The sequence below is a fragment of the Nicotiana sylvestris genome, chromosome 11 (genome assembly GCF_000393655.2).
Source record: "Nicotiana sylvestris chromosome 11, ASM39365v2, whole genome shotgun sequence".
Lineage (NCBI taxonomy): Eukaryota > Viridiplantae > Streptophyta > Magnoliopsida > Solanales > Solanaceae > Nicotiana > Nicotiana sylvestris.
In genome coordinates, this window is record NC_091067.1 from 96229603 (window position 1) to 96256080 (window position 26478).

A 26478-nucleotide genomic window follows, 5' to 3' on the forward strand; every position below is an offset into this window, starting at 1 on the left:
TTACCACTGCAAAAAGACTGATCTATTAATCATGTTCCTTGGGAATATCCAACTATCAATAAACAGATACAAGCTTAACTGTTAGTTGCTCCCACTTCCAGATAGTGTTACATCCGTATCGTTTTCTTCTGAACTAAATTAGCTACAATGCTCGCTAAACCTAATTATAACTATAACACAAACAATCATAAGGGGGCGAGGAAGGTGGCAAAAGAATAAGACTACATAACGAGATATATTACACAGCTAATTCTACGTATTAGCTAAATTGACGAAGTCAAAAGAGAAGTCCAGTGTAAAGGGAAGAAAAATTGTACAATCTGGACGTCAGTTATCCCGAGGCATCTTTGACCGTGGTTTCATACTTGCTCTCCGAGCTACATCCCATGCCTTTTGGGGGATTGAGACGCCAGCCTGAGATGCAAAAAATGACTCGTAGCCGGGTGAATCAAAGGCAAAACCAGTGTGTTTTGATTTCTGTCCCGGCAGTTGCCTTATTGCATAGCTCCTTTCTTCTTCTGGTGTAAGCTCATTTCCAATCTCCAGTAACCCCATCCTACTGTCGATCTCATGCCTGTGGATTTCCTGAACAATCTGATAATCATAAGGGAAGAACCATCTTTGAATCCTGAAAAAAGCAGCTAGTAGTGTTAAGCAAGAGTAGAGTATCGATTTTCAATCAATATAAACAAATAAATCCAAATAAATAATATTAGAAGCAAGAGCAAAAAGGTGATCAGAGATCATATTTTGAGCTTTTATGAAGACTTTTTTACGGAAAAGGAGAAATGAAGACGCTTGTGGCATGATGAAAATGTGGCTACACTGACACAAGACAGGCTGCAAAGACCTTCTTAAGAAGAAGCTGAAGCTTCTGTCAAACAATTTAATGGTAATAAGGCCCCTGGGCCTGATGGTTTCAATATGTTTTTCCATCAGAAGTGTTGGCATATTCTGAAGAAAGATATTATGAAGGCTACTGAGCATTTCTACCATGAAGGTACATTGAAAAGGAGCTTCCATGCTAACTTCATTGCTCTCATTCCAAGAAAAAAAAGTGCCACTTAAATTAAAGAGCTCAGACCCATAAGTTTGCTTGGGAGTTTTTATAAAATATTTCAAAGACTTTGGCTGAAATATAGAAAAAGGTGATTAACAAGTTGATATGCAGTAATCAAAATGTATTTATAAGTGGGAGACAAATTTTCGATGCAGCACTTGTAGCTAATGAATGCATTGATTATCACTTGAAGAGAAAGAAAGCAGGAGTTCTCAAATTTTAAGAGAGAGAGAGAGAGAGAGAGAGAGAGCTGGAGTTATTTGCAAACTAGACGATCATGTAAGTTCAACTTTCCTATTGGTGATTATGAAACAAATGAAGTTTAGGGAGAAATGGATACAATGGATTTCCACTTGCATCTCTAAAGCTAGATTTTCTGTGTTGATTAATGGAGATTCTGAAGGTTTTTCAAATCCAGTAGAGGACTAAGCGAGGAGATCCATTATCACTCTACCTATTTGCCATGGTAATGGAAGCCTTTGGTTTGATGCTTAAAAGGGCAGAAACGAATGGGGGTATGAAAGGCTTCACCATGGAAGGAAATGGGGAGAACAGGTTGGTTGTTTCACATACATTATATGCAGATGACACATTGGTGTTGTGTGAAGCTGATAGAGATCAATTTCTACACTTAAGGGTCATTTTGTTGGCTTTTGAAGCTATCTCTGGCTTCAAAATAAATGTGGCCAAAAGTAGTGTATACGCAGTAAATCTGATGTTTTTTCCCATTCATTTGGGCCTACTTCTCATTAAAGTCTGTGCTTTATTAGCACTTAAAACCCCAACAGAGCTCAGCACTTCTCTTTTAATTTTTCACCTTTGATAACACTGGATCCAAGGAATTAGCAATGAGAAGTTTACACAGCAGGATGAATCCAAGTGAAAAACAAATTTTGTAGTAATCAATAAAAAGTTAGCGTTGGCCCAAGCCACTTGCAAATGGTTCAATTGCATGTATATTCATGCTTAATCAAATTGGCAGGAAGGTCCCACAAATGGGATCTATTGTTTTTATGCACAAACAGATTTCATTACCACTAGTTACAAAAAAAAAGGATTTCATTACCACTAGACAATAATATTTCCTTCAGACAAAACATATTTAGCTTGACTTGACAAAACTGAAACACAGTCCAGACAAATCCACAATACTGAAATGCCTACAATAATCTTTTTTGGACAAATAAAATACCTATCATAATATTAGGTACGAGGACTTGAAAATTAACTAAAGAAACTTACCCCTGATAAATGAAATCGCCAAAAAGAGCAGCAACAGGTACGAGAAGCAGAACGAGGTAGAAATAAAATGTGCTCATCAAGACATAGATAACCAAATAGATATTCTTCTGCGGTGAGATAGGAATATTGGACATATTAGTATATGTATACTCACAAGAATGTAGTAAATTATTGACACAAACTCACCTGCTCTTTTGGCAAGGAAATACCCGAATAAATAAAGACAAAGATGAACCACAATAATATGCTCCCTCCAACGGTAATGTGATGCCATCTTGTAATTGTGTTGCACATCATAAGCAGACGCAAATTGACAGTTACAACAACACAAGTGAAAGCCATCGTACTAACATCCCACAGGCCAAACATCTTGCCAGATGAATTCATGCCCTTCGTACTCGAAGCAATTACAAAATAATACAGCACCAATGATTGATATATTGCAAAGAAAGCCCAGATAACCACAACTCTCCATTTGAAGAAAGTATTTCTTATTCCTTCCTTGTATAACTCAGGATATTTTTTGGAGAGGGAAGCACTGACATCCTAAATACGAAAAAGAGATGTAGCAATAGCCAAAAAAGGAATAACATAACAATCAGAAAAAATGCCGACTTAATTGCCATCATATGTTGCTGAGAACTAACAAACTATAACACATCACATACCTTCTCAAAAAGCCCAAGAACAATAACAGGGAGAGCTGTGAACATCACATTATAAAGAGACTGGAACCAATCATCATAGAACCTTTGACCGGAGAATCCAGTCCGGAAGGTAAACCAAAACTGAGTCAGGGTAAATGTCAGATTCTTGTAGTAGAAATATGTGACGACCTGCATGTAAAAGTTCTAGATCACTTAATTACCCTAACAGAGATCATACAGTTTTGTGCACAAAGATCATATAAACTTTTAAACCTTGCATATTCTCAGATATGACCAGCGTCCATGGACAAGCAGTAAGTCAGCGAGAAAACGGAACTGAGCTACTGCAAAATCGCTAGCCATAACTGCTTGCATTCCCTCCTGTCCACTTATTCCAACACCAACATGAGCAGCTTGAATCATACTCACATCATTAGCTCCATCACCAATGCTGAGAGTTATTCTGTTTGCCCCCTTCCTAACCAAGCTTGTCACCTGAAAAGCAGTGGAAGAAGTTGCTACAAACTGTATCACCTAGACGATTTACAATCAAAAAGCTCATCCTAACTTCAAGAGAAATTACAGAATTTTAACTTGAAGAATTACACTGTTGAATTTTTAAAAAAATCACAGTGACACCTGAAGAAACCTAATTTTTTCATAATGAGACCAGAAACTCAAAAAAGAAATTTCAAAACATTAAATATAGGAGATTAACTACCTCTTCTCATCTTACTTTTTGGATAAATTATCTGAGAATAATGAGCTTTTACTATGAAGTCATATAGCAACAATATTTTGAGAAAGGTAACATATAGGGTAATTTTATATCAACTCTTGAAAAAGAAACAATTTGATGAAGTCTAAAACCAAAAGGTGCATAGATTCAAAAAACTTCTGTTTTCTGCCTAGAGTTCAATGATGGAATAACAGGTAAAAAGATGGATGACTCCACCCTATATGTCCAGTAACCAAGCATGATAATTTGAAGAAACCACAAGTCAGCTTGACAATTCCAAGTCTAATGATACTGCAACAGGAATAAATGAAGTGATCATCCATATTAAGTCACCCATATTCAACAGACAGAAATGTTCAGTTATAGAATCACAAAAAGGCCTAAGTTTAAAGTTACTGCGTTAGTAACAATTCAAGGAAGACCACCTACATGACCTCACCTGTGCTTTCTGCAAAGGAGAAACACGGCAGCAAACCACTGAACTGCAATTCAAACTTAAATTCAACAGCATTACACGAAGACTCGGGTCTAATGCATACATCAAACACTTCCCATCAATTATTAGTGCTAATTTTGGTCCAGATACAGAACGAAGATGCTCTTGCGCTTCCTCGTAACATCTTTTTAGTTCGTTCTGCACTGTTTCTTGCATAAAACGAGCAAGCGCCACCTGATCACCCTGTGAATGAACAGAAAAAATTGTTAAACAATGCGTATTTTGTAACTGACAACCAGGAAGATAGAGAAGTACTGCTCACTCTATCTTCCACTTCTCTGATTGCATCAGTTTCTGAACTAATGATAAATTGTTTCATGCTGTTATTTATCAACTTGCACGCTGCAACAAATGCAAACGAGACTATGATAAGATGGTGCAAGTTGAATCAAGGTTAACAAATAATAAACTGCATATCATCAATGCTAAGTGCTAACCATAAGCTATATTTATTGCTGTTTCCAATTTGTCACCAGTGAGCACCCAAATCTTAATTCCAGCCCTTGAAAGTGTCTCTATGCACTCAGGTACACCTTCTTGAAGCTTATCTTCTATAGCAGTGCATCCAATCAAGACAAGATCCTTTTCTATCAGTTCTGCCACCTGTAAGATGCTAATGCTTAGACTCTTTTCATCACCAATAAAACCTCGGCATCAACAATGACAAGAGAAGACTTCCAAGTTAAAGCACATAATTGCGAGAGTAAGCACAACTATGGAAATATCAACAATAATCATCCAATATACTACTTTGATCCATTTATATTCGGTGTATTCAAGAATATTGTAATCCAAGACATGGATAAACCATTTATAGTAAACCATTTAATAGTCAGGTTTTATGCAAGTGATAGCTATATCATCCAGTCTCTAGAATGATCACAGTTGGCAAATCAATTTTAGATGTGTTATTCAAGTCAGGAACCAGGGCCCAGAACAGGAATCCTAGAAGCTTTGGATAATATGGACTAGACAGTTCAACACAGAAGCAGTGTGTTTGGGATCACAAAGTGACAAAAGAAAACCACCCCTCCTTAAAAAAAATGGTTAACTGATGAGCATAATAAGGATAGAACGAGCAAATCCAATGTAAATAAGAACTTAAATGCGTATGGAAATAATTGCACTCTGCCATTCAAACTAAAATGACATCACAACAAAAGGGATGAAAAAGTCAAGACAAAAGTCAATGCAGAAAGAAAGCAAAATCAGAACAATTGAAAAGCTGCAAATCTGGAAAGAAGATATAAACTTGAAGGGCAAGGGCAATAGTTGACACTATGCTCACCTCATCCAATTTCTTCTCACGGTCTCGGAGAGAAGATTTTGCTTGAATGAATTTCTCATTCCATTTTTCATACATATCAGGGGTTAAATCTCTATAAGCCAAGCAAAGTGTCCGAAGTCCAGCAGCCCCAAATTGCTCCAAGTGTTCCCTAGTTCTTTTCCTCAAATCATTGTCTCCATCTTGCAACCTCTCATAAATTACATTATCTGCACCCTGAAATAAGTAGGCTTTATGATAATTTCTTACTAAAGGAATCTCCTCAAATGCATCGTTCCACATTAAGTGCCTACCTTACAGTAGAGAACCAATCTGCCTTCAGGATAACGACATACAACAGACTGGCGCTTTCTCGTACTAAACACAAAACGGAAGGATAATAGTCAACCTCGTTAGCATCATGCATGTAATCCAAACTAATATACAAGTTAGAATGTGCTGACACCTGTTGAATTCGAGAACATTTAGAATCTCATAGGGAACATCTTGAATCTTCCCCATCTTCTCAACATGTGACTCGCGCACATAAATCATAGTTGGTGTACGTCTGCAGAAAATTTATATTCATGATTACCAGTAACCCAGCTAAAATAGAAAATATAGCAGAAATAGTGCCAAAAAGCAGTATGATTAACTCTTTCCAGAATCTTATACCTCGCAGATATTTATTGAATAGTTCTAGCCCTAATTACACAATGGCCCCTTTTGATAGAAAATGCCTTCTTGCTAACCATTGCACAAACTAATTTTTCTTTTGTTGTTTTAAGTTGATCAATCACTCACCAAAAAGCCTACTAAGTTCAACCGTCGTTGAGAAAATAAAGCATGCAACTTAGAGGTAGCTCAAAATGACTATATATATCTTAAATATCAGCAATAATTATCAACCCAATATATTACTTCCATCCATTTATACCTCCCATGGAGCTGGCACCAGGATGGATCCTGCTGAATAAAATAAGTAAATAACAACGGGAACCGGATACTACAGTAGCTTTCTGATGAAAACTTTTCTCCTATCAGATAATGACTCTATATCGGCGCTTATTCTCTTTCACATGCCTGAATAAAATAAAAAGAGGAACCAGATTACAACAGTGTCCCTATGACGAGTGCTCTCCCATCAGATTATGACTACTTTCACTACTAAAACATGTAGATAACCGTATTCCTTATCAAAAAATAACTGTATTCCTAAATCTTCCAACCTAGTGGTGTATGTTAGTACAACATTTATTTCAAATACGAAGTTTCAATAAAGGGAACCTTATGGCAGAAGACAATGTAAATGTAACAGAAACTCCAAAGAGACACACACTTGTAAAAGAAGAAGCCAAAGTTTTTTGCTGCTACAACCAAAGCAGACTCATCTGGGGATGCTGCTTGATATCGTATTTTTTCTGGGGTCTCTTCTCCTTCAGGCAGCACGGTATGGCATATAGCAAGGCATCTGAAAAATTCCTGAACAAACAATCCTAGCCTCATTAAACTAGCCATCTATAAGTGCTAGATAAGCAAGTGTGTGACGGTTTTCCCACAAGGACAACTCAATATGAAGGTGATAGTTCACAAACAAAAAGATACCCTGCGAGTTTAAACTCCCTTCATCCCCTACATAAAATTCACCTTTCCTTTTGCAAATAAATTTCACTTTCCCAAGAAAGATAGTTCTATGATAGGCTATATGATAGAAGAAGTTATATTGGACCCACTTTAACTCTTGTATTGTAATTTTCTCTATTCTGATACTAAACAATCAAAAAAGCAACTACGACCCCACATTTTCCCACAAATTAAACCAAATAACACATATTTCAACTTCTCTTAATAACCATACAAAGTCAACATGGACACTGAACTTGGAAAGAAATGGAAGTTCACACCACAAAGCGCTAAACTATTAATTGAAGGCTTTAGGTTAGAATTGTGGGAACCACTTCATCTAACAGTAGCAAGGGGAAACTTTTAGATTTGTATACACCGCCTCACGCTATGACCTAATTGCTTTTTCTTGTACCAAGCATGTGGCAAATATTTTGTCAATGGACAGTGGTAAGAAGCAACCTAGAACCTGTGTTTGCTCTGGTATTTCGTTGAACTTTGTGATCTGCCTCTTCTAAGGCTTAAGGTCAGAGAGGGATATTTTATTCATCTGTTTTAAGTCTATACAGAGATAACTAACCTCAAAAAGAAGAACGACAGAGAAGAAAGCAAGATAATAAGAAAATAAAAGATTTTCATTACTAGTCTAGTGTTACTTAAAGATTTGGCAGAATTTGATACCACAAATTTCATAAGCATGAAGGGAAAACACTTATGATTGAATTATTTTATTAAAAAAAAATAGTTCAAAAACAGCAAAATTTTTTTTCTTTTCAAAAAAAAAAAACCTATGATATTTGATTGTTCAAACGTGACAATTATTATTATAAAAAAAAAACTCATGTTAGCCTTTTATTCCAAACATAATAATCATATATTTACCCTGCATGAATCAGGATTAGGCTCATTTCTCCAGGCACCTCGCATCAGTCGAGCATCATCAAAATTGAAACCTTTCTCTCGTGCTTCAGTTGATGATTTCTTAACCTGTAACAATTCTCTAGATCAATGGAAGACAGAGTCATGAATCTGTTTGATCTTGCCCAAGAGTATATTTACCTCAACTTTCAGCCCAATTCGCTGAGCAGTTCCCATCTCAATTTCACTAACACCAGTGCCATATATCTCTCCACCGATTGAACACTTAAAAAACTCCATCAAATTCCTCGTAAGAGTTCCAGTTTTGTCAGAAAATATGTATTCCACCTGTCCATAGATAAGTAGCTAGTGGCTCAAGAACTCATTTGTTAAGAACATACCGCATACACTAGAGCAGAGGGTAAAAATTGAAGCAAACATTGTCGTTCCCTTGTTGTGCAAAACCACTGTTTATGTTAGTGCACATAGAGATTGTCTAAACAAATTAACTTCAACCCCTTCGTAATAGCATAAACAATTACCTGACCAAGTTCCTCGTTCAAATTAGATGTCCTAGCCTGTGCAGGGGTGTTGCTCTCAGCATGGTACATGTGCAAGTCGTTGTTGATAAACTTATTGGACTGTATAAATTTAATCATCTGAAAGTGACAAAAGAAAGTAAGATGAAAGCAGACGGAACATTAAAATAAAAATCTGCAAAGCACCAAAATAAAAGAACAAAGAAATTGCCATTAATCTACCTCAACGGAGACATAGAGAGAGATCGGAATAATCGGTGAATAGAGAGTGATTAAGGTGAACATGGTCAAAACTGCAACCTGAGCAGACAGCAAAAGAGTAATTGGAGACACAAATAGGCAGAAGTGCTGCACAGACAAGTAAGAAGATGAACATGTAAGAATCTAAACGATTACCACAAATCTATTGTCAGGGTTGGATTGTGGGTCTGAATTTTTGCTACTTCCAAACTGCAAATAATAGTACTTCTCATTTATGAAGATACCACTGCAAAATTCCAAGCAAATCCAAAATTTTCAGCATGGAGGAAAACGTAACAGAAGTTCTAAAACAGCAGGATGGTTATAGCAATTGATCGAACCTGCCTATGGCTCCCAAGAAACACATGCACAGGAGAGCACTAAAAAGCGCGATAATAAGTTTGTCAAGTTTCTTCTCCAAAGTGCTTCTTTTGGAAGGAATTTTCATAGAATTCATCATAACCTGTGGTTAAACCATGGTTGGCAGAAGCAACTGAGAATAAGAACCAAAGTGAAAAGCCAAGTAGCAACGGCCACAAAGCAAAGCTATGTAGAAACAGCAATATAAAATATCATATTAAACAAGGTTGCTACTGTAAAGGAGATGTTATATAGCTGGGCCGGTTTCCGTAGAAGAAGAAAGCAAAAGGCGTGGAAGTTCGCCTCGTTAGCTCTCATGTGGATAGTTTGGGGGAGAGAAATAGGAGAGCTTTTGAGGGGATTGAGTCTCCTTTTTCACATCTTAAGAATAGTCTTTTATCTTTGATCGCTTTTTGGTGCACTCATATAGCCCCTACTTGTATAGAAGATTGGGCATCTTTTGTAGAGAATCATGTTCTGATGTAAATTCTCTACTTTTTGGTATACTTCCTGTATACAGGAGTTCTCTCCCTTTTGATTAATACAATTTACCTTATCAAAAAAAAACAAGGTTGATACTGTAACTTTATAACACTAGAATGCAGCAAAATAGTTCGAGAAAACATCATTACTGAATAGATGATGACATTAAACCTACTTCTTTGAAACATTCTTGACAAGAATGCTATAAATAAATAAATAATGTATGCTGCACCCCCACAAAGAGAAAACAACAGGAAGAAGGAAAGGTAAGAGAAAAGGGTAACTTATAAGTTAAATTCAGATTCAATACCTTTGTTTCATGCCCAGTGAAAATGACAGCCCCAACAATGTACTCGGTGTTTCTCAGACTGCACCCCTGGAAGAAATACAGCGATATCAAGAAAGATGAAGTAAATATTCACCAAATGTACTATAAATTAGAGAAGAAATATCACAACTTAGCAGACAAAAGTTCAAATATAAGTCATAAAAGGGAATGGACAAGATAGCAGGTGAATAAATGGCCAAGATCAGATCATGGTCTGCTAGGATATTTGCTCAAAGATGCATTTATCGTGAACTATAACTAAGACACAATATATGCAGTATTTTTTCTCTTAATCAGTATATACCAATTCAATATTTAAAACCAGAACCATAAAATAAACAAATGGGGAAACAACATAAGAAATGCATACCCGTAAAAGAAGTTGATTTGGACTGAGTGGCAAGGTTTGCTTTTGAATTATCAAATTGCCAGTGAATGTGTACAATGAGTTATTAGGTTGCTCACATTGTACTTCGCCTGTTTAAAGAGAAATGCAAGAGAACATCAAGCACGCAATATTATCAGAGCAAGATCTTCCTAAAGTTGCAATCAGATTGGTCAGGCCTCTACAGAAAAAGCATTTGATATTTGTCATCATAATTCTGATATACAATAAGCAATAACATCTCTTCTGGGAAGAATCTGTGAGAGATCACGATACACATGGTTGCACATCTTAATTGTGTTTAAACAGCATCCTTCATTAACATATTTAGATAAGTGAATATACATTTTCATCAAATGTAATAGTCCTTGAACAATGGCTTGACTTGTGCACTTCATGCTGAGATCTGAAGATTTATCAACCATATATGAGCTTAGATGTGAAGTAGTTGTAACTAAACTGCAATTACTGGTGTTATGAAGTGCATTTTACTTTTTAAAAAAAACCAGCTATAGGATTTGTCCGCTAATAATTTGAGTCCTAACTTTTCATGGACTGAACACAAATCTTACGCGTCGAAGGATATCTATCAAGCAGAAAGCATTGGAAAATCTGGAAAGAAGGAATTCAGCACGTCTATTTCAGGCTATATGCTACAACTAGATCTTCCAATGGATTTGAAGTAATTTCATAGCACTTGTACAACCAAATGTCGATATTACATGCATTATCTCGCATAAATATTTGATTGGTCAACAGCAGTAGAGAACCAAACCTTTGAATTCAGATACTTTCTCAGGAGACACATAATCCCAGGTCTTCTCCAGTGCTTTTCTGATCTTTAAATTAGTTTCACCGTCCAAATTCGCCGTCTGAGGAAATCCATGTACCAGTTAGGAGAGAACATGATGGAATAGATGAAAACCAATACATTTATTTCTGACATTATCCAAGTACCTCTTTTCCAAATAATTTAGAGCAGCCAATCTTTTATCACAAGTAAAAAAAAATCAGATAAGGATCAAGTACAACCTCAATGTAGCAGACTCCATCTGGGTTTGTGCTGGCAAGAAAGATAAGATCTGCCGGGAAGAACTCATCCTGCTTAACCTGCAAGAAAAAGGGTAGCTTGTACAACCTTACATTCTTCGAACAATTTTCTTCAGAAGCTTGTATAAAATTCCTTCAAATTGCAAAAGCTACTTTTGAGGAACCGAACTGAAATCCTTCCCAACTCAACATTTAGGGAGGAGTGGGTGGAAAGCATTTTCCATTTGTGAAGTGTGCATCCAAAATGTCAACCACATCAGTGATGGCCTATCCCCGCGCTGAAAGGACAATGCAAGCTGAACAAGCAGACTGTATTGATCTTACAACTCTCCAAATTCAACAGCAACAACAACAACAACAAACCTAGTGTAATCCCACAAGTGGGGTCTTGGGAAGGTCATGTATACATAGACCTTACCCCTACCTTGTGAAGGTAGAGAGGCTGTTTATGATAGACCCTCGGCTAAATTCAACAATATTTAAAACATAAAATTCTAAATAACTGGTGGTCCACGCTCCTCAAATTCTAGAGCTTAACCCATCGTTCAAATGAATGATATAGCTCAGGCTTATCCCTTGTTTTATAAAAAGAAAGACAGCTTTATTGAGTCGTTGCTACCAATTCAATACCATGAGGAGCCACCGCCACTGAATTATTACTGGGATGGACTTCTTGAATAAGTATTCTCTTATTTATTTAACAACAACAACAACAACAACAACGACCCAGTATAATCCCACAAGTGGGGTCTGGGGAGGGTAATATGTACGCAGACCTTACCCCTACCCCGAAGGGTAGAGAGGCTGTTTCCAGGAGACCCTCGGCTCAAAAAAGCAATAGGAGATGATATATTAGTACCATAAAAATGCGTAATAAAAATAACAGCAATACAAGAGATATGAAATACAGAATACGAAATACGAAAAAGATGGCTGGTATAGTAAAACTAGCAGGTAAAGCCCTGCATCAATAGACGACCAATGACATTCTTAGTCTAACTCCTAACTGGCTAGTCTCACTCTATTGTGCTGTAGAAATATTCACAACTCTCCCCTAACCTACAACCTTAATATTTAACTCCTAACTGGCTAGTCTCACTCTTATTTATTTAACACAGTTTCGGAATTTTCCTATGAAATGAACAGATGGTCTGCAGCACAGCACTGCACCAAGTAGTGATTTGCCAGAGATGTGCAATTAACAGAAAAGTAAAAATAAATACTCTAGCCAGCATTTAAAAGGACATATAACCACACTGTGAGAAGGCACGGGAGAAAATATGATATATTGATATTGTGTGTTCAATACAATACAAGAGGTCCTTATTTATAGCTATACTATACAAGGACATACTACTCTTATTCCAATGTGGGACAAGACAACATTATGTACATATCTAACACTCCCCCTCAAGCCGATGCATACACATCATATGTACCGAGCTTGTTACACATGTAACTAATACGAGAACCAGTAAGAGACTTAGTGAAAATATCTGCTAGTTGATCATTCGACTTTACAAACTTTGTAATAATATCTCCTAAAAGTATTTTTTCTCTGACAAAATGACAGTCGATCTCAATGTGTTTAGTCCTCTCATGGAACACCGGATTTGACGCAATATGAAGAGCAGTTTGGTTATCACACGCTAGTTCCATCCTGCTGATTTCTCCGAACTTTAACTCCTTGAGCAACTGCTTGACCCAAACTAACTCACACGTTGCCATAGCCATGGCCCGATATTCGGCTTCGTCGCTAGATCGAGCAACTACATTCTGTTTCTGCCTCTTCCACGAGACCAAATTACCTCCTACTAGAACACAATATCCAGATGTAGATCGTCTATCAAAAGGTGATCCTACCCAATCAGCATCTGTGTACCCAACAATCTGCTCGTTGTCTAGATCTTCGAATAGTAATCCTTTGCCTGGAGCTGACTTTATATACCGAAGAATACGAAGAACTGCCTACCAGTGACTATCACAGGGAAAATCCATAAACTGACTTACAACACTCACCGGAAAAGAAATGTCAGGTCTAGTCACTGTGAGGTAATTCAATTTTCCAACCAACCTCCTATATCTCGTAGGGTCTCTAAGAGGCTCCCCTGTCCAGGCAGAAGCTTAGCATTCGGATTCATAGGAGAGTCAATAGGTCTGCAACCCATCATTCCAGTCTCCTCAAGAATGTCTAAGGCATACTTCCGCTGTGAAATAACAATACCTGAGCTAGACTGAGCGATGTCAATACCTAGAAAATACTTCAGACTGCCCAAATCATTAGTTTGGAAGTGCTCAAAGAGATGTTTCTTCAGATTAGTAATACCATCCTGATCGTTGTCAGTAAGAACAATATTATCAACATAAACCACCAGATAAATACACAGATTCGGAGCAGAATGCCGATAAAACACAGAGTGATCAGCCTCACTACGAGTCATGCCGAACTACTGAATAATTGTGCTGAACTTATCAAACCAAGCTCGAGGGGACTGTTTCAAACCATATAGTGACTTGCGCAATCTGCATACACAACCACTAAACTCCCCCTGAGCAATAAAACAAGATGGTTGCTCCATAAAATTTCCTCGTCAAGATCACCGTGGAGAAAAGCATTCTTAATGTCTAACTGATAAAGAGGCCAATGACGTACAACAGTCATGGACAAAAAAAGACGAACAGATGCTACTTTAGCCACGGGAGAGAAAGTATCACTATAATCAAGCCCAAAAATTTGAGTATATCCTTTACAAAACGAGCCTTAAGCCGATCAACCTGGCCATTCGGACCGACTTTGACTGCATAAACTCAACGACAACCAACAGTAGACTTACCTGCAGGAAGAGGAACAAGCTCCCAAGTGCCACTCGCATGTAAAGCAAACATCTCGTCAATCATAGCTCGTCGCCATCCAGGATGAGATAGTGCCTCACTAGTAGACTTAGGAATAGAAACAGTGGACAAAGAAGATATAAAAGCATAATGAGGTGACGACAGACGATGATAACTTAGACCAACATAGTGGGGATTAGGATTAAGTGTGGACCGTACACCTTTGCGGAGTGCAATTGGTTGACTAAGAGGAGACAAGTCCGCAGTAGCTGCAGAACCTGATGCAGGACGTGAATCACCTGGGCCTGATGATGGATGTGGACGACGATGATAAGTCAAGAGTGGCGAAGCTGCAAAAGGTTGAACTGGATTATGTGGAGGAACTGGATTATGTGGAGGAACTGGACCTATAGGTGATGGAACTGGAGCTATAGATGGTGAAACGGGAGCTATAGATGGTGGAGCTGGAGATGTAGAGGAAGATGGATGGGAGATAGTGACTGAATCTCCTAAAGAAGAGACTGGTAGTACCTCAGAAATATCTAAGTGATTACCTGGACCTGTGAAGTATGATTGGGTTTCAAAAAAGGTAACATCAGCGGACATAAGGTACCGCTGGAGGTCAGGAGAATAGCATCGATACCCCTTTTGCGTTCTCGAGAAACCAAGAAATACGCACTTAAGAGCACGGGGAGCTAACTTATCTATTCCTGGAGTAAGGTTATGGATAAAACAAGTGCTTCCAAAGACACAGGGTGGAAGAGAGAACAAAGGTAAGTGGGGAAACATGACAGAGAATGGAACTTGGTTCTGGATAGCTGAAGATGGCATACGATTAATAAGATAGCAAGATGTAAGAACTGCATCCCCCAAAAAACGCAACGGAGCATGAGATTGTATGAGTAGGGTACGAGTAGTTTCAATAAGATGTCTATTCTTTCTTCCAGCTACCCCATTTTGTTGAGATGTGTACGGACAGGATGTTTGATGAATAATCCCATGAGATTTCATAAACTACTGAAATGGGGAAGACAAATACTCTCGGGCATTATCACTACGAAATGTGCGAATAGAAACCCCAAATTGATTTTGAATTTCAGCATGAAAGGTATGGAAAATAGAAAACAACTCAGATCGATTTTTTATCAAAAATATTCAGGTGCACCTAGAATAGTCATCAATGAAACTGACAAAGTAGCGGAATCCTAATGTAGAACTGACCCGACTAGGACCCCAAACATCTTAATGGACTAAAGTAAAAGGTGACTGCTCGATTATCAATACGTAGAGGGAAATGAGAGCGAGTATGCTTACCGAGCTGACATGACTCACACTCTAGAGCAAACAAGTGAGATAAACCAGGTACCATTTTCTGAAGTTTTGACAAACTGGGATGTCCCAACCGTTTATGTAATAAAGCTGGTGAATCAGTAACTGGACAAGTTGGTGATGGAAGATAAGATGTGAGTCCATGTGATTTAGCAAGGATAAGGTAATAAACTCCATTTGATTCACGCCCGGTACCAATGATCCTCCTTGTACTACGTTCCTGTATAAAAACATGATCATCAAGAAATAAAACGGCACATTTAAGCGATTTGGCTAGGCGACTAACAACTATGAGATTAAAAGGACTATTAGGGACATAAAGAACTGAATCTAAAGGTAAGGAAGGAATTGGGCTTGCTTGACCTATTGCAGTTGCCAATGGTTTGAGAACCATTGGCCATTGTGACTCTTGGAAGAGCTTAAGAATACGAAATAGTAGTGAAAAGAGATTTGTTACCAGAAATATGATCCGATGCACCTGAATCAATGGCCCAAGACTCAAAGGATGAAGATTGAGAGACACAAGTCACGCTATTACCCGTTTGAACAACGGAAGCTATCTCAGAAGATGTCTGCTTACCTGCTTTGTACTGAAGAAACTCAAAATAATCCGCTAAAGAAACCATCCGACTATTCGAAGTATCGATTCCCATGTCGCTACAATTAATAGTAGTAAGGTTAACTTGAAATAGTGGAAATTAGTAACTCTTTTGGGAAAACTGAAGAAATCGCTAAGAAAACATTGTTTCTGCGCCGGAAACTTAACACTGTTCTGCGTGGAAAATGCCAGAAATACTGTAGCAGCCGGAAAAAATTCAAAGTGGTCGGAATGAAATAAAAACAATCGGGGTAGGATCGGAATTACCAAACGACCCAACTGTTCTGAAGAAACTTTTTCAAAAAAATGGCCGACAGTCCACTTTTGAAATCACTGTTCACGTCGGAAAAATATAAAAGTGGTCGGAATTTGGTGTAACCTAGATGGGTAGGTTCGGAATTGCAAGGGGGACAATCTGTCCTGAAGAGTCGTCACCAAAAAATGTCCGCAAAGTGGCCCACGCGACGTTGGAACTTCGCCGGAAAAGTTTCTTCCGACGGCTACAATACCGCCGGAGATTTTCACTGGGGTTTGGTCGCCGGACAGTGACTACCCTTGTGGTAGTGTTGATTTTGCACAACACTGACCGAGACAAAGCAAACGCAAAACAACTTTGAAAAATCGCAGAAAAAAAGGGTTCCGGTGACTGATTTCACTTCCCGAAATCGCTGGAATTTATGCACAACGATAAATCTTTCACGATAGCTCCGATACCATGTGAGAAGGCATGGGAGAAAATATGATATATTGATATTGTGTGTTCAATACAATACAAGAAGTCCTTATTTATAGCTATACTATACAAGGACATATTACTCCTATTCCAATGTGGGACAAGACTACATTATGTACATATCTAACACACACCAACTGTTGTGGACTCAAAGCCAGGCATTTAAAAGGACATATAAACAGATGGTCTGCAGCACAGCACTGCACCAAGTAGTGATTTGCCAGAGATGTGCAATTAACGGAAAAGTAAAAATAAATACTCTAGCCAGCATTTAAAAGGACATATAACCACACCAACTGTTGTGGGCTCAAAGCCAGGTATTTAAAAGGACATATAATCACACTAACTGGTTTCATGACCAGACATCCAGCTCCTAAAACACCATGGCAAATTTTGGCTTCTATATAAATTAACCAAAGAAGCAAACGCAGAACAGCCACTTCTGTATTTTAATTTTTGCTAATTTTCCACAATAACCAATTTGAACATGAGTTAAGCTTCTTGTGCTCTGATGCAATAGTTCCAGTTACCTCAGTTACCAAGACTGCCCAGTGGAACTGTGTCAGTAGGGGAGGACAGCGACATACTTCAAATGAATTTCCCAAAAAATATACAAAAAGCATTTTCCACTCTGGTATATTATACACACACCCTTGCTCATATAACATATAGCAGTTGACATAACAAGCTAAATAAAGATCCTAGAGAAAGTTACAAAGCATGTAAATGGATGTTGATAATGAGCACCAAAACAACAGATATGAAATGGCAAAACCATATCCATCATCCACTTTACAAGACACGATGCAAAAGAAGAACCAAAGTTCAAAGACCCCATTACACACTTATACTTACTCTCACGATATCTCCAGCCTGCAGCTTCTTCCATGGGACATTTACCCATTTCTGGTCTTGCAACATGTCTATGGGCGAATTATTGATAGACATGTCATTCTGAAAACGCTTCTGTTACAAATAATAAAGGAAGGAACAAGAAAGGAATGCATAAGAAAATAGTTCCGAATCAAAAGGGGAAAAGGATAAAGGTGTCAATAGAAAATTACTCTATTTAAAGAATATCGTACATATAACAGTCAATTTAAGGACCAAAGGAGAAAGAAGGCAATGAAGGAAATAGTACTCACCCAGTCCTCCCAAGCCTCCTTAATTAGAGAAACAAGAAGCACCAAGCTCAAAGGAAGCACATTTGTTATTGGACTTACGGGACTGCATTCAAAGAAGATTCTTTTTTCAGGTGCAAATCATGAAAAAACATAGCAAATGTCATTAAAATATAAATTAATTTCTTGAAATAGTTTGCAAGATCTCTTCTTGCATTTCTTTTCTGATATTATTATCTATTCTGTTGAGCCGGGGTCTCCCAGAAACAGCCTCTCTACCCTTCCGGGGTAGGGGTAAGGTCTGCATACATCCTACCCTCCCCAGACCCCACTAGTGAGATTTTACTAGGTATGTTGTTGTTGTAGTAGTTTGCAAGATGACTTATAGACCAAGACACAAAAAAAAGGGAAATTTTATTACTTAATGTCAACGGCCAAACAACCTCCAATAGCAACACGCATCATTGACCTCTAATCTAGTGTAGATGCTTAACAAAAAAAATACCCTCACTCTCTCTAAACTAGACTCTTCTCTCATTTTCAGCGCAAATAATGCATAACCGGAGAGAGAGATAATAAGAGTAAGCCACATAAAAACATTAGATAGTAGTAATTTATACCTGATTGGAGTGCATGACAAAATTGAGATCATAAGGAAGTAGAGATTAGCCACCCGCCTGAACTGTAAGTACAGGAAGAAGGTCACAGAAATAAGATGAAGGTTATAGAAAGACGATTGAACAATACGGATGCATGGCCTCAAGAAAAATTTTCATGCCAAATACCTTCTTCCAAAAAAGAAGTCATGCCTAATTCAAATTGAATCCACTCGCTATATGTAAAATGATTTAACAGTCTGACACACTAATAGACTACAATTCATGTTGTTGTTCAATAAGGTAAAACAACTTTATTACTGATGAGAAAACCTCCCGTATAAGAATTGCATACCAAAGGTAGAGAATCTACACACACAAAAAAAAAAAAAAGGGATGACTGTCTACAAGAGACACCTTATTTTCTATACAAACTGAAACCTCAAGGGTGGACAAAGAGAAACTAGGGATAAAAATATAATCCTCACATATATAAAATCATGTTCTAGTGTTCTATCCTTTCAAAAACACGCTTATTTCTATCCTTCCAGAGATACACATCAAGGCTAGTGGAGCAACATCCTAAGCTCTTCATCTTTTCTTCTTCTTTTAAAGGTCCAGCTAAATAGTTCCCCAATCACTAAGTCTGTCATCGTCCAGTTTAAACCAAACCATTTCAAAATATCTCGCTACAATCGAGATACTACTAACAGCGCAAAAGGAGATGATCTATGTCTTCGCCGAATTTTTACGCATACAACACCAACTCTTTCTCAATTTTTTGTTGTCAAGATCACTCCCTTTGCCTCTGTACAAGCAAAAAAAACACATTTGTCCCCCAGAAATCCAAACCGATAGGTTTGAAAGTGCAGGTCATTAATAAAACTATTTTCCTTATCAAAAAACAGGTTTGAGAAGGCAGATCCTTCTACGACCAAAAGCTCATGGTAATATGACTTAAAAGAGAACATTGTATCGCATTCCAACCCCCATCTACTAGTGTTATCAAAGGCTCATTTGAGGCACGCTTAAGCCCCGAGCTCAGAGAAGCTCAAGGTAGATGCTTCGCCTCATTTAGGCTGCGTTTCAGTGTAGGCAAGGCACTAACGCGTGCCATTACCCACAAGTTCTACTTTGAATAGACCGGTACTTAACAATAAATATGATTGGCCAAAAGAAATGTTAATTGTAATCATTATAAATGAAGTTGTTACTCTTTTTTTGCATTACATATATATGTTTTTATTCTTTTCTTCGTAGAGCATTTTTATCGTTTTTCGCTTTTGACAACATTGTCATCTACAAAAGTCTTAATTGGCTAGCACTATATTATGTTTGTAGATCATTTTAAATTTCGTTATCTCCCCATCCTAGAGATCCCTCTTAAACTCTAAATCCATCCCAATGACCCCCCCCCCCCAAAAAAAAACCCAAAAATCATTCTTTTGTGTTATACGGTCATCTCTTCCTGGCACAAACTCTGTAGATGTTTAAAAATGTACGTCTCAATGTACTCTCACACACCAATTGTGCCCCCAAAAATTGAACATTTTTCCAACCCCAACCCTGAATACAATATAGCCATTGAACCCATTACATCCCTTCATGATAATTCCTCTCCATGTCGCACCGAAAATGAAGAGTAATGTTTACAATCTTCTAACTCCCTTCACAATTCTATAATTTCTGCTATCGCAATCTTCCATACGACATGCTCCTCCATCCCAAATCTCCATACCTAGTTTCTCGATATAGCCGTGTTAAAACAGAAAGATCTTTCACCCTGAGGGCTGAGAGTTTGAGCCTATTTTTAACTCCATTTAAGGCGGAGAGTTTGCACCCTTTTTCCAATTTTCTTTAAGCAATGTTATCTTCTTTTTTTTTGCTCGACTAGAGGCCATCAATCACCCTCCCAAAACCCAAAAATCATCCTTTTGTGTTATACGGTCATCTCTTCCTGGCACAAACTCTGTAGATGTTTAAAAATGTACGTCTCAATATACTCTCACACACCAATTGTGCCCTCAAAAACTGAACATTTTTCCAACCCCAACCTTGAATACAATATAGTGATTGAACTCATTACATCCCTTCATTCCTCTTCATGTCGCACAGAAAATGAAGAGTAATGTTTTCAATCTTCCAACTTCCTTCACAATTCTATAATTTCTGCTATCGCAATCTTTCATACGACATGCTCCTCCATCCCAAATCTCCATACCTAGTTTCTCGATATAGCCGTGTTAAAACAGAAAGATCTTTCACCCTGAGAGTTTGAGCCTATTTTTAACTCCATTTAAGGCGGAGAGTTTGCACCCTTTTTCCAATTTTCTTTAAGCAACGATTATCCTTTTTTTGCTTGACTAGAGGCCATCAATCACCCTTCCGAAAACCAAAAATCATCCTTTTGTGTTATACAGTCATCTCTTCCTGGCACAAACTCTGTAGATGTTTAAAAATGTACGTCTCAATATACTCTCAAACACCAATTGTGCCCCCAAAAACTAAAAAATTTTCCAACCCCAACCCTGAATACAATATAGCCATTGAACTCATTACATCCCTTCATGATAATTCCTCTCCATGTCGCACCGAAAATAAAGAGTAATGTTTTCAATCTTCTAACTCCCTTCACAATTCTATAATTTCTGCTATCGCAATCTTCCATACGACATGCTCCTCCATCCCAAATCTCCATACCTAGTTTCTCGATATAGCCGTGTTAAAACAGAAAGATCTTTCACCCTGAGGGCTGAGAGTTTGAGCCTATTTTTAACTCCATTTAAGGCGGAGAGTTTGCACCCTTTTTCCAATTTTCTTTAAGCAATGTTATCTTCTTTTTTTTGCTTGACTAGAGGCCATCAATCACCCTCCCAAAACCCAAAAATCATCTTTTTGTGTTATACGGTCATCTCTTCCTGGCACAAACTCTGTAGATGTTTAAAAATGTACGTCTCAATATACTGTCACACACCAATTGTGCCCTCAAAAACTGAACATTTTTCCAACCCCAACCTTGAATACAATATAGTCATTGAACTCATTACATCCCTTCATTCCTCTCCATGTCGCACAGAAAATGAAGAGTAATTTTTTCAATCTTCCAACTTCCTTCACAATTCTATAATTTCTGCTATCGCAATCTTTCATACGACATGCTCCTCCATCCCAAATCTCCATACCTAGTTTCTCAATATAGCCGTGTTAAAACAGAAAGATCTTTCACCTGAGAGTTTGAGCCTATTTTTAACTCCATTTAAGGCGGAGAGTTTGCACCCTTTTTCCAATTTTCTTTAAGCAACGATTATCCTTTTTTTGCTTGACTAGAGGCCATCAATCACCCTCCTGAAAACCAAAAATCATCCTTTTGTGTTATACAGTCATCTCTTCCTGGCACAAACTCTGTAGATGTTTAAAAATGTACGTCTCAATATACTCTCAAACACCAATTGTGCCCCCAAAAACTGCACATTTTTCCAACCCCAACCCTGAATACAATATAGCCATTGAACCCATTACATCCCTTCATGATAATTCCTCTCCATGTCGTACCGAAAATAAAGAGTAATGTTTTCAATCTTCTAACTCCCTTCACAATTCTATAATGTTCTGCTATCGCAATATTCCATACAACATGCTCCTCCATCCCAAATCTCCATACCTAGTTTCTCGATATAGCCGCGTTAAACATAAAGATCTTTCACCCCTAAGGGCTGAGAGTTTGAGCCTATTTTTAACTCCATTTAAGGTTGAGAGTTTGCACCCTTTTTCCAATTTTCTTTAAGCAACGATTATCTTTTTTTTGCTTGACTAGAGGCCATCAATCACCCTAACATATGGACAAATTGGCCTAACAAACTCTTTGTGTCATCGTCTCCTTTTTTAACTTGTTTTTGTGACTTGATCTGCAACTACTCGTTATGGTTGCATCGTCATTTCAAGCAATTGTGGCCTCTCTTCTCTTTCTCTACTCCACCTCGATTTCCACCTTCCCTTTCTCCCCCCTCATCTCCCTCCACCATCCCCCCCCCCATCATCACTAATGTGAACTCCAACATTGACCAAATCTTGAAGTACGTGTCACCCTCGTTTGCTAAAATTGTTGCCAAAAAATTTTGCTTCCTTTCTTGACTACAGTTCTCACCATAGTCATGTCCATAATACTGCAGTATGCTTTCACAAAACCTCCACATAAATGTCCAGTTTTTTCAGCAAATCATGGCACCCTAATGAATATTCAACCCAGCTAGATTGACAATCATCTCCCCTTCTTCTCTAATTTCGACATCCCAAAATATTTGTCCACCTCATAACCAGAAATAAGCCTCCCAAATGATCAAATCAACACATCAAGTATCTTCTTAGGAAATTTTTTCTTTTATTGTGATTCTTCCTAGGAAACTATAAACTTAGGTTCATGACCTTCCACCATCAACGGGTACCAACCACTAAGCGCATAGCCGGGCAAGCTAATGCATTTGTATATGTTTTCTATTTATACCTACAATTCATCCAGATCTATTTGAAGCATCCAAGCACGTTCAAGCGCTTGAAGATCATATTTAATAAAACAAATATGATCATTTTGATAAGACATACCTTTCATTCTTCCTTACGTTGTTTTATGGAATCTGGTTCTTTTGGGTTACATTGAACCTAAAATATTAATTCCAAGTGAAATGACCAATGTCCTACTCTCGAGGAAACTATATTTGGATATACTTAAGGTAGTCACTTGACTAGGAGCGCAGGTACCAGTTATTTAGAAGTTCATCTGGGAACTAAAAGCACTTATACACTGCCATGCTTTTGTTAGGTAGAGAATGTGACTTCATATATGTAGTAGATGTTTTTCCTCTTTTTTTAATGTTAGCTTGACCAGAAAGCAAAAGACTATAAACACTTGTTTAAAAATTGCTCAACCACAAGGCAACTTTGGGAGCTTTTGCTGAATAATTTCGGGCTCAAATGGGTGATACCTACGTCTGTTAAATCTCCAAGCCAGGATGCTGCCAGAAAAGAACGGAAGAAGTTGTGAAAAACAATTTCTGCATATGTTGGATCATATGGATAGAAAGGAACTGCAGGTGCTTTCAAGGGAAAGCTTAAACAATACATATACTAGATGTCTTTACTTGTTAGCGCTCTGGTATAGGTTACAAAATTCATATGAAGTAGACGAAATGGTAGAATGTATTAACACTATATCAGCTTGAAATTTAATTGTAAATGGAATCACTATTTCTGTACAGACTTGCTAGTGGTGGTATATTTTGCCGCAATATAAGTCTTATTTACCTTTTCAAAAAAACAAGGATATAAAAGCTATCACCTGTGGCTCCCTTCCTACCAAACAGAAGCAATTGAAAATATAAACTTTGTCTAAATCCATTTCACAAGTCACAAGGATTAAAAAAAGGGAATGAAAATGAAAGGGAATTGACTCAACAATTTGCCACTAAAAAAGACACTAAGTTGCTGCCCACCAACAACATACTCAGTGTAATCCCACATAGTGGGGTTTAGGGAGGACAATGTATATGCGGACCTCACTCCTACCCATGTGGGGTAGAGAGGTTGTTTCCAATAGATCTTCCGCTCAAGAAAAGCATAAACACAACAATAACGAGAAAGGAATATGGTAATGTAGAAGCCATGAAAAGATATAGTAACAACAGCAAAATAATAAAATAACCAAAGAGAATAAAGCAACACAAAGTACTCGAAATCTACAAATAAGAAAACATGAGACTACGTGCTAATACTAATAGTTTGAAAAGAAGAACGCTCGACTATCCACTACCCTCATACTCTAATCCTCGACCTCCACACATTACTATCCAGGGTCATGTCCTCGGTAAGCTGAAGATACGACATGTTCTGCCTAATCACCTCTTCCCAATACTTCTTTGATCCACCTCTAGCTCTCCTAAAAACCCACCACACTCTCACACCTCCTCACTGGGGCATCTGGGCTTTTCTCTTCACATGGCCAAACCAACTCAACCTCGTTTCCCGCATCTAGTACTAAGTTGCTGCCCAACGGAAGAAAGATTGGGGACAAAAATATTTGATGAACTTCTTATCACCCGATAGCATATCGAAAAAACACACTCAAAAGTCTCATTAGTTCCTAAAGGAACTTATCTCTCTCATTAGTTACTAAAGAAACTAGAAACCTTGTGTATGTGTCCTCTAAATTATTTTTTGATGAAAAGGTAAGAGAGTGTCCTCTAAATTATATGCTAATACTGTGTTGCTCTCCAATGGAAGAATAAAATTAACTGTTTTTTATGAAAAGAGAAAAACTAATTGTTTAAGTTGGCATAAATACAGAAAGCTTAACTAAGCAAAATAATAAGCCTAAACAGGGCACAGGATAAGAGCAAAACGAATTTACCTGTTCAAACAACCCCTTTGGCAGGAATGTTATGACATCGTACTTTGTAGTTGAAACAGAATTTCCCTGAAAACAAAAACAATGCAACTAATCAGATCAAAGCTAAAATACGCATAGAACAGAATTGGTGAGGTACACGATTTATCTAAGAGGGACTGTAGCTACCACTTGACATTTTCCTTAATAAATCATTTACCTGCACCTTCTCAGCACAAGGCATATTTACATTTGATTACACTTTACTAATCCATCTAAATAGGTTGGCAGAAAAAGAAACTGAACTTTCTCTTTTCTATTTTTCCTTCTCCCTTAATCAGTTGACCAAACAGGTAACTTACATAACCAAAAGTTTAAGACTATATTGGGCACTGGGCTGCGCCGAATCTGTTGTTTCACCTTCACAGGACTAGGGGTTTAAGGAAATTAAATGAAATTCAGAAATATCATTTCTTCTTTTTTTATTCTTTGTGTGTGGAAATAAGCACACACCCAAAACAAACTTACGATGATCAAAGCTTCAGCAAACACGGAAGTAATTGAAAAAAAAAAAAGCAAGGACTACTTTACTTCATTATAATCATGCACATTATAGTTACTATACTAGCCCGTAAAACTACATTAATAGTGTAAGGAATCTTTCTACTCTGTCAGTTTACATAAATTAAACCCAAATATAAAGAGTTTAACTTACATTTATTGACAAAAATTAAGATTCTCCTAGACCATCGGGTTATTCTTCACTATACATTTTGCTCACAAAAACAAAAAAAAACAGAAAAATTTTTAAATATATAAATATTAATACTAAGTCGCTGCACACTCAGTACTACTCCGTATCCAGTGACTTAAGTATGAAATTTCAGTACCTTGAATTTGGCAAGGGCATTAGCTTCACGATCATTAACGAAGACAGTACGATGACCGGGTGCTTGAGGTTGTACTCCACCAAGACGAATGCTTCGAGAAGATGAAATACGATTAAGTATCGGTCCCGATCTAGATCCTCTCCATCCTCCTCCGGCCATTCTGAAACTTCTTGTCGTTCTCACCGGCCGGAACCGGAGAAATTACTCGTACGGAGATAAATTATTCTTGCTTATTTTTGTGTTTTTAGTTGTATTTAGTTGAAGGTTTAGTTGAATGAAGTTAAAGAAGAAGCTTCGAAGAATTGACTTGGGAAGAACTTCTTCATCTTCTTTCCTCGTTTGAGTTGGGAGATTTTTCTGACGATATTTTAATCCGCGTGAAGAAAAATAAAAATTAAATTCTAATTCGCACAAGGAGGCTGCACGTGAGGGAGGAGTTTTGAGGCGACGACGGCGTTCCGAATTAACTGTACCTTTTTTATTTTATTCTATTTTGTCGATAAATTTCAACTGTTCCACGGTTTATATTGGGGGTGTCAATGTATATTTAAAAACCAACTAAACCAACCGAACGGTATCGTACCGAATCAATTTTTAGGTTTTTTCTAATAAAATTATAGATTTTTATATAAATCTATAACCGAACCGATAATTAAAGTAGGTTTTTTATTTTATAAAAATAAACCGAA

At 37.6% G+C, this 26478-nt stretch overlaps 1 protein-coding gene across 1 annotated transcript; it reads right to left on the bottom strand.

Moving 5' to 3' along the window:
* On the bottom strand, nt 1–26159 carry LOC104221525 (phospholipid-transporting ATPase 3-like). Its single transcript, XM_009772591.2, has 27 exons — nt 25790–26159; nt 24924–24989; nt 18548–18609; nt 17952–18033; nt 17662–17772; nt 11297–11374; nt 11040–11136; nt 10250–10356; nt 9862–9927; nt 9050–9171; nt 8865–8955; nt 8691–8768; nt 8472–8588; nt 8131–8277; nt 7954–8058; nt 6788–6930; nt 5915–6016; nt 5763–5826; nt 5473–5685; nt 4622–4787; nt 4447–4526; nt 4128–4367; nt 3223–3444; nt 2971–3138; nt 2489–2848; nt 2303–2409; nt 1–628 (listed from the first exon to the last, which is right to left on the bottom strand). Exons 1-27 carry the CDS (start codon nt 25946–25948, stop codon nt 328–330), a joined length of 3654 nt encoding a protein of 1217 aa, XP_009770893.1. The 5' UTR covers nt 25949–26159; the 3' UTR covers nt 1–327.
* Between the last annotated feature and the right edge of the window lie 319 nt (nt 26160–26478).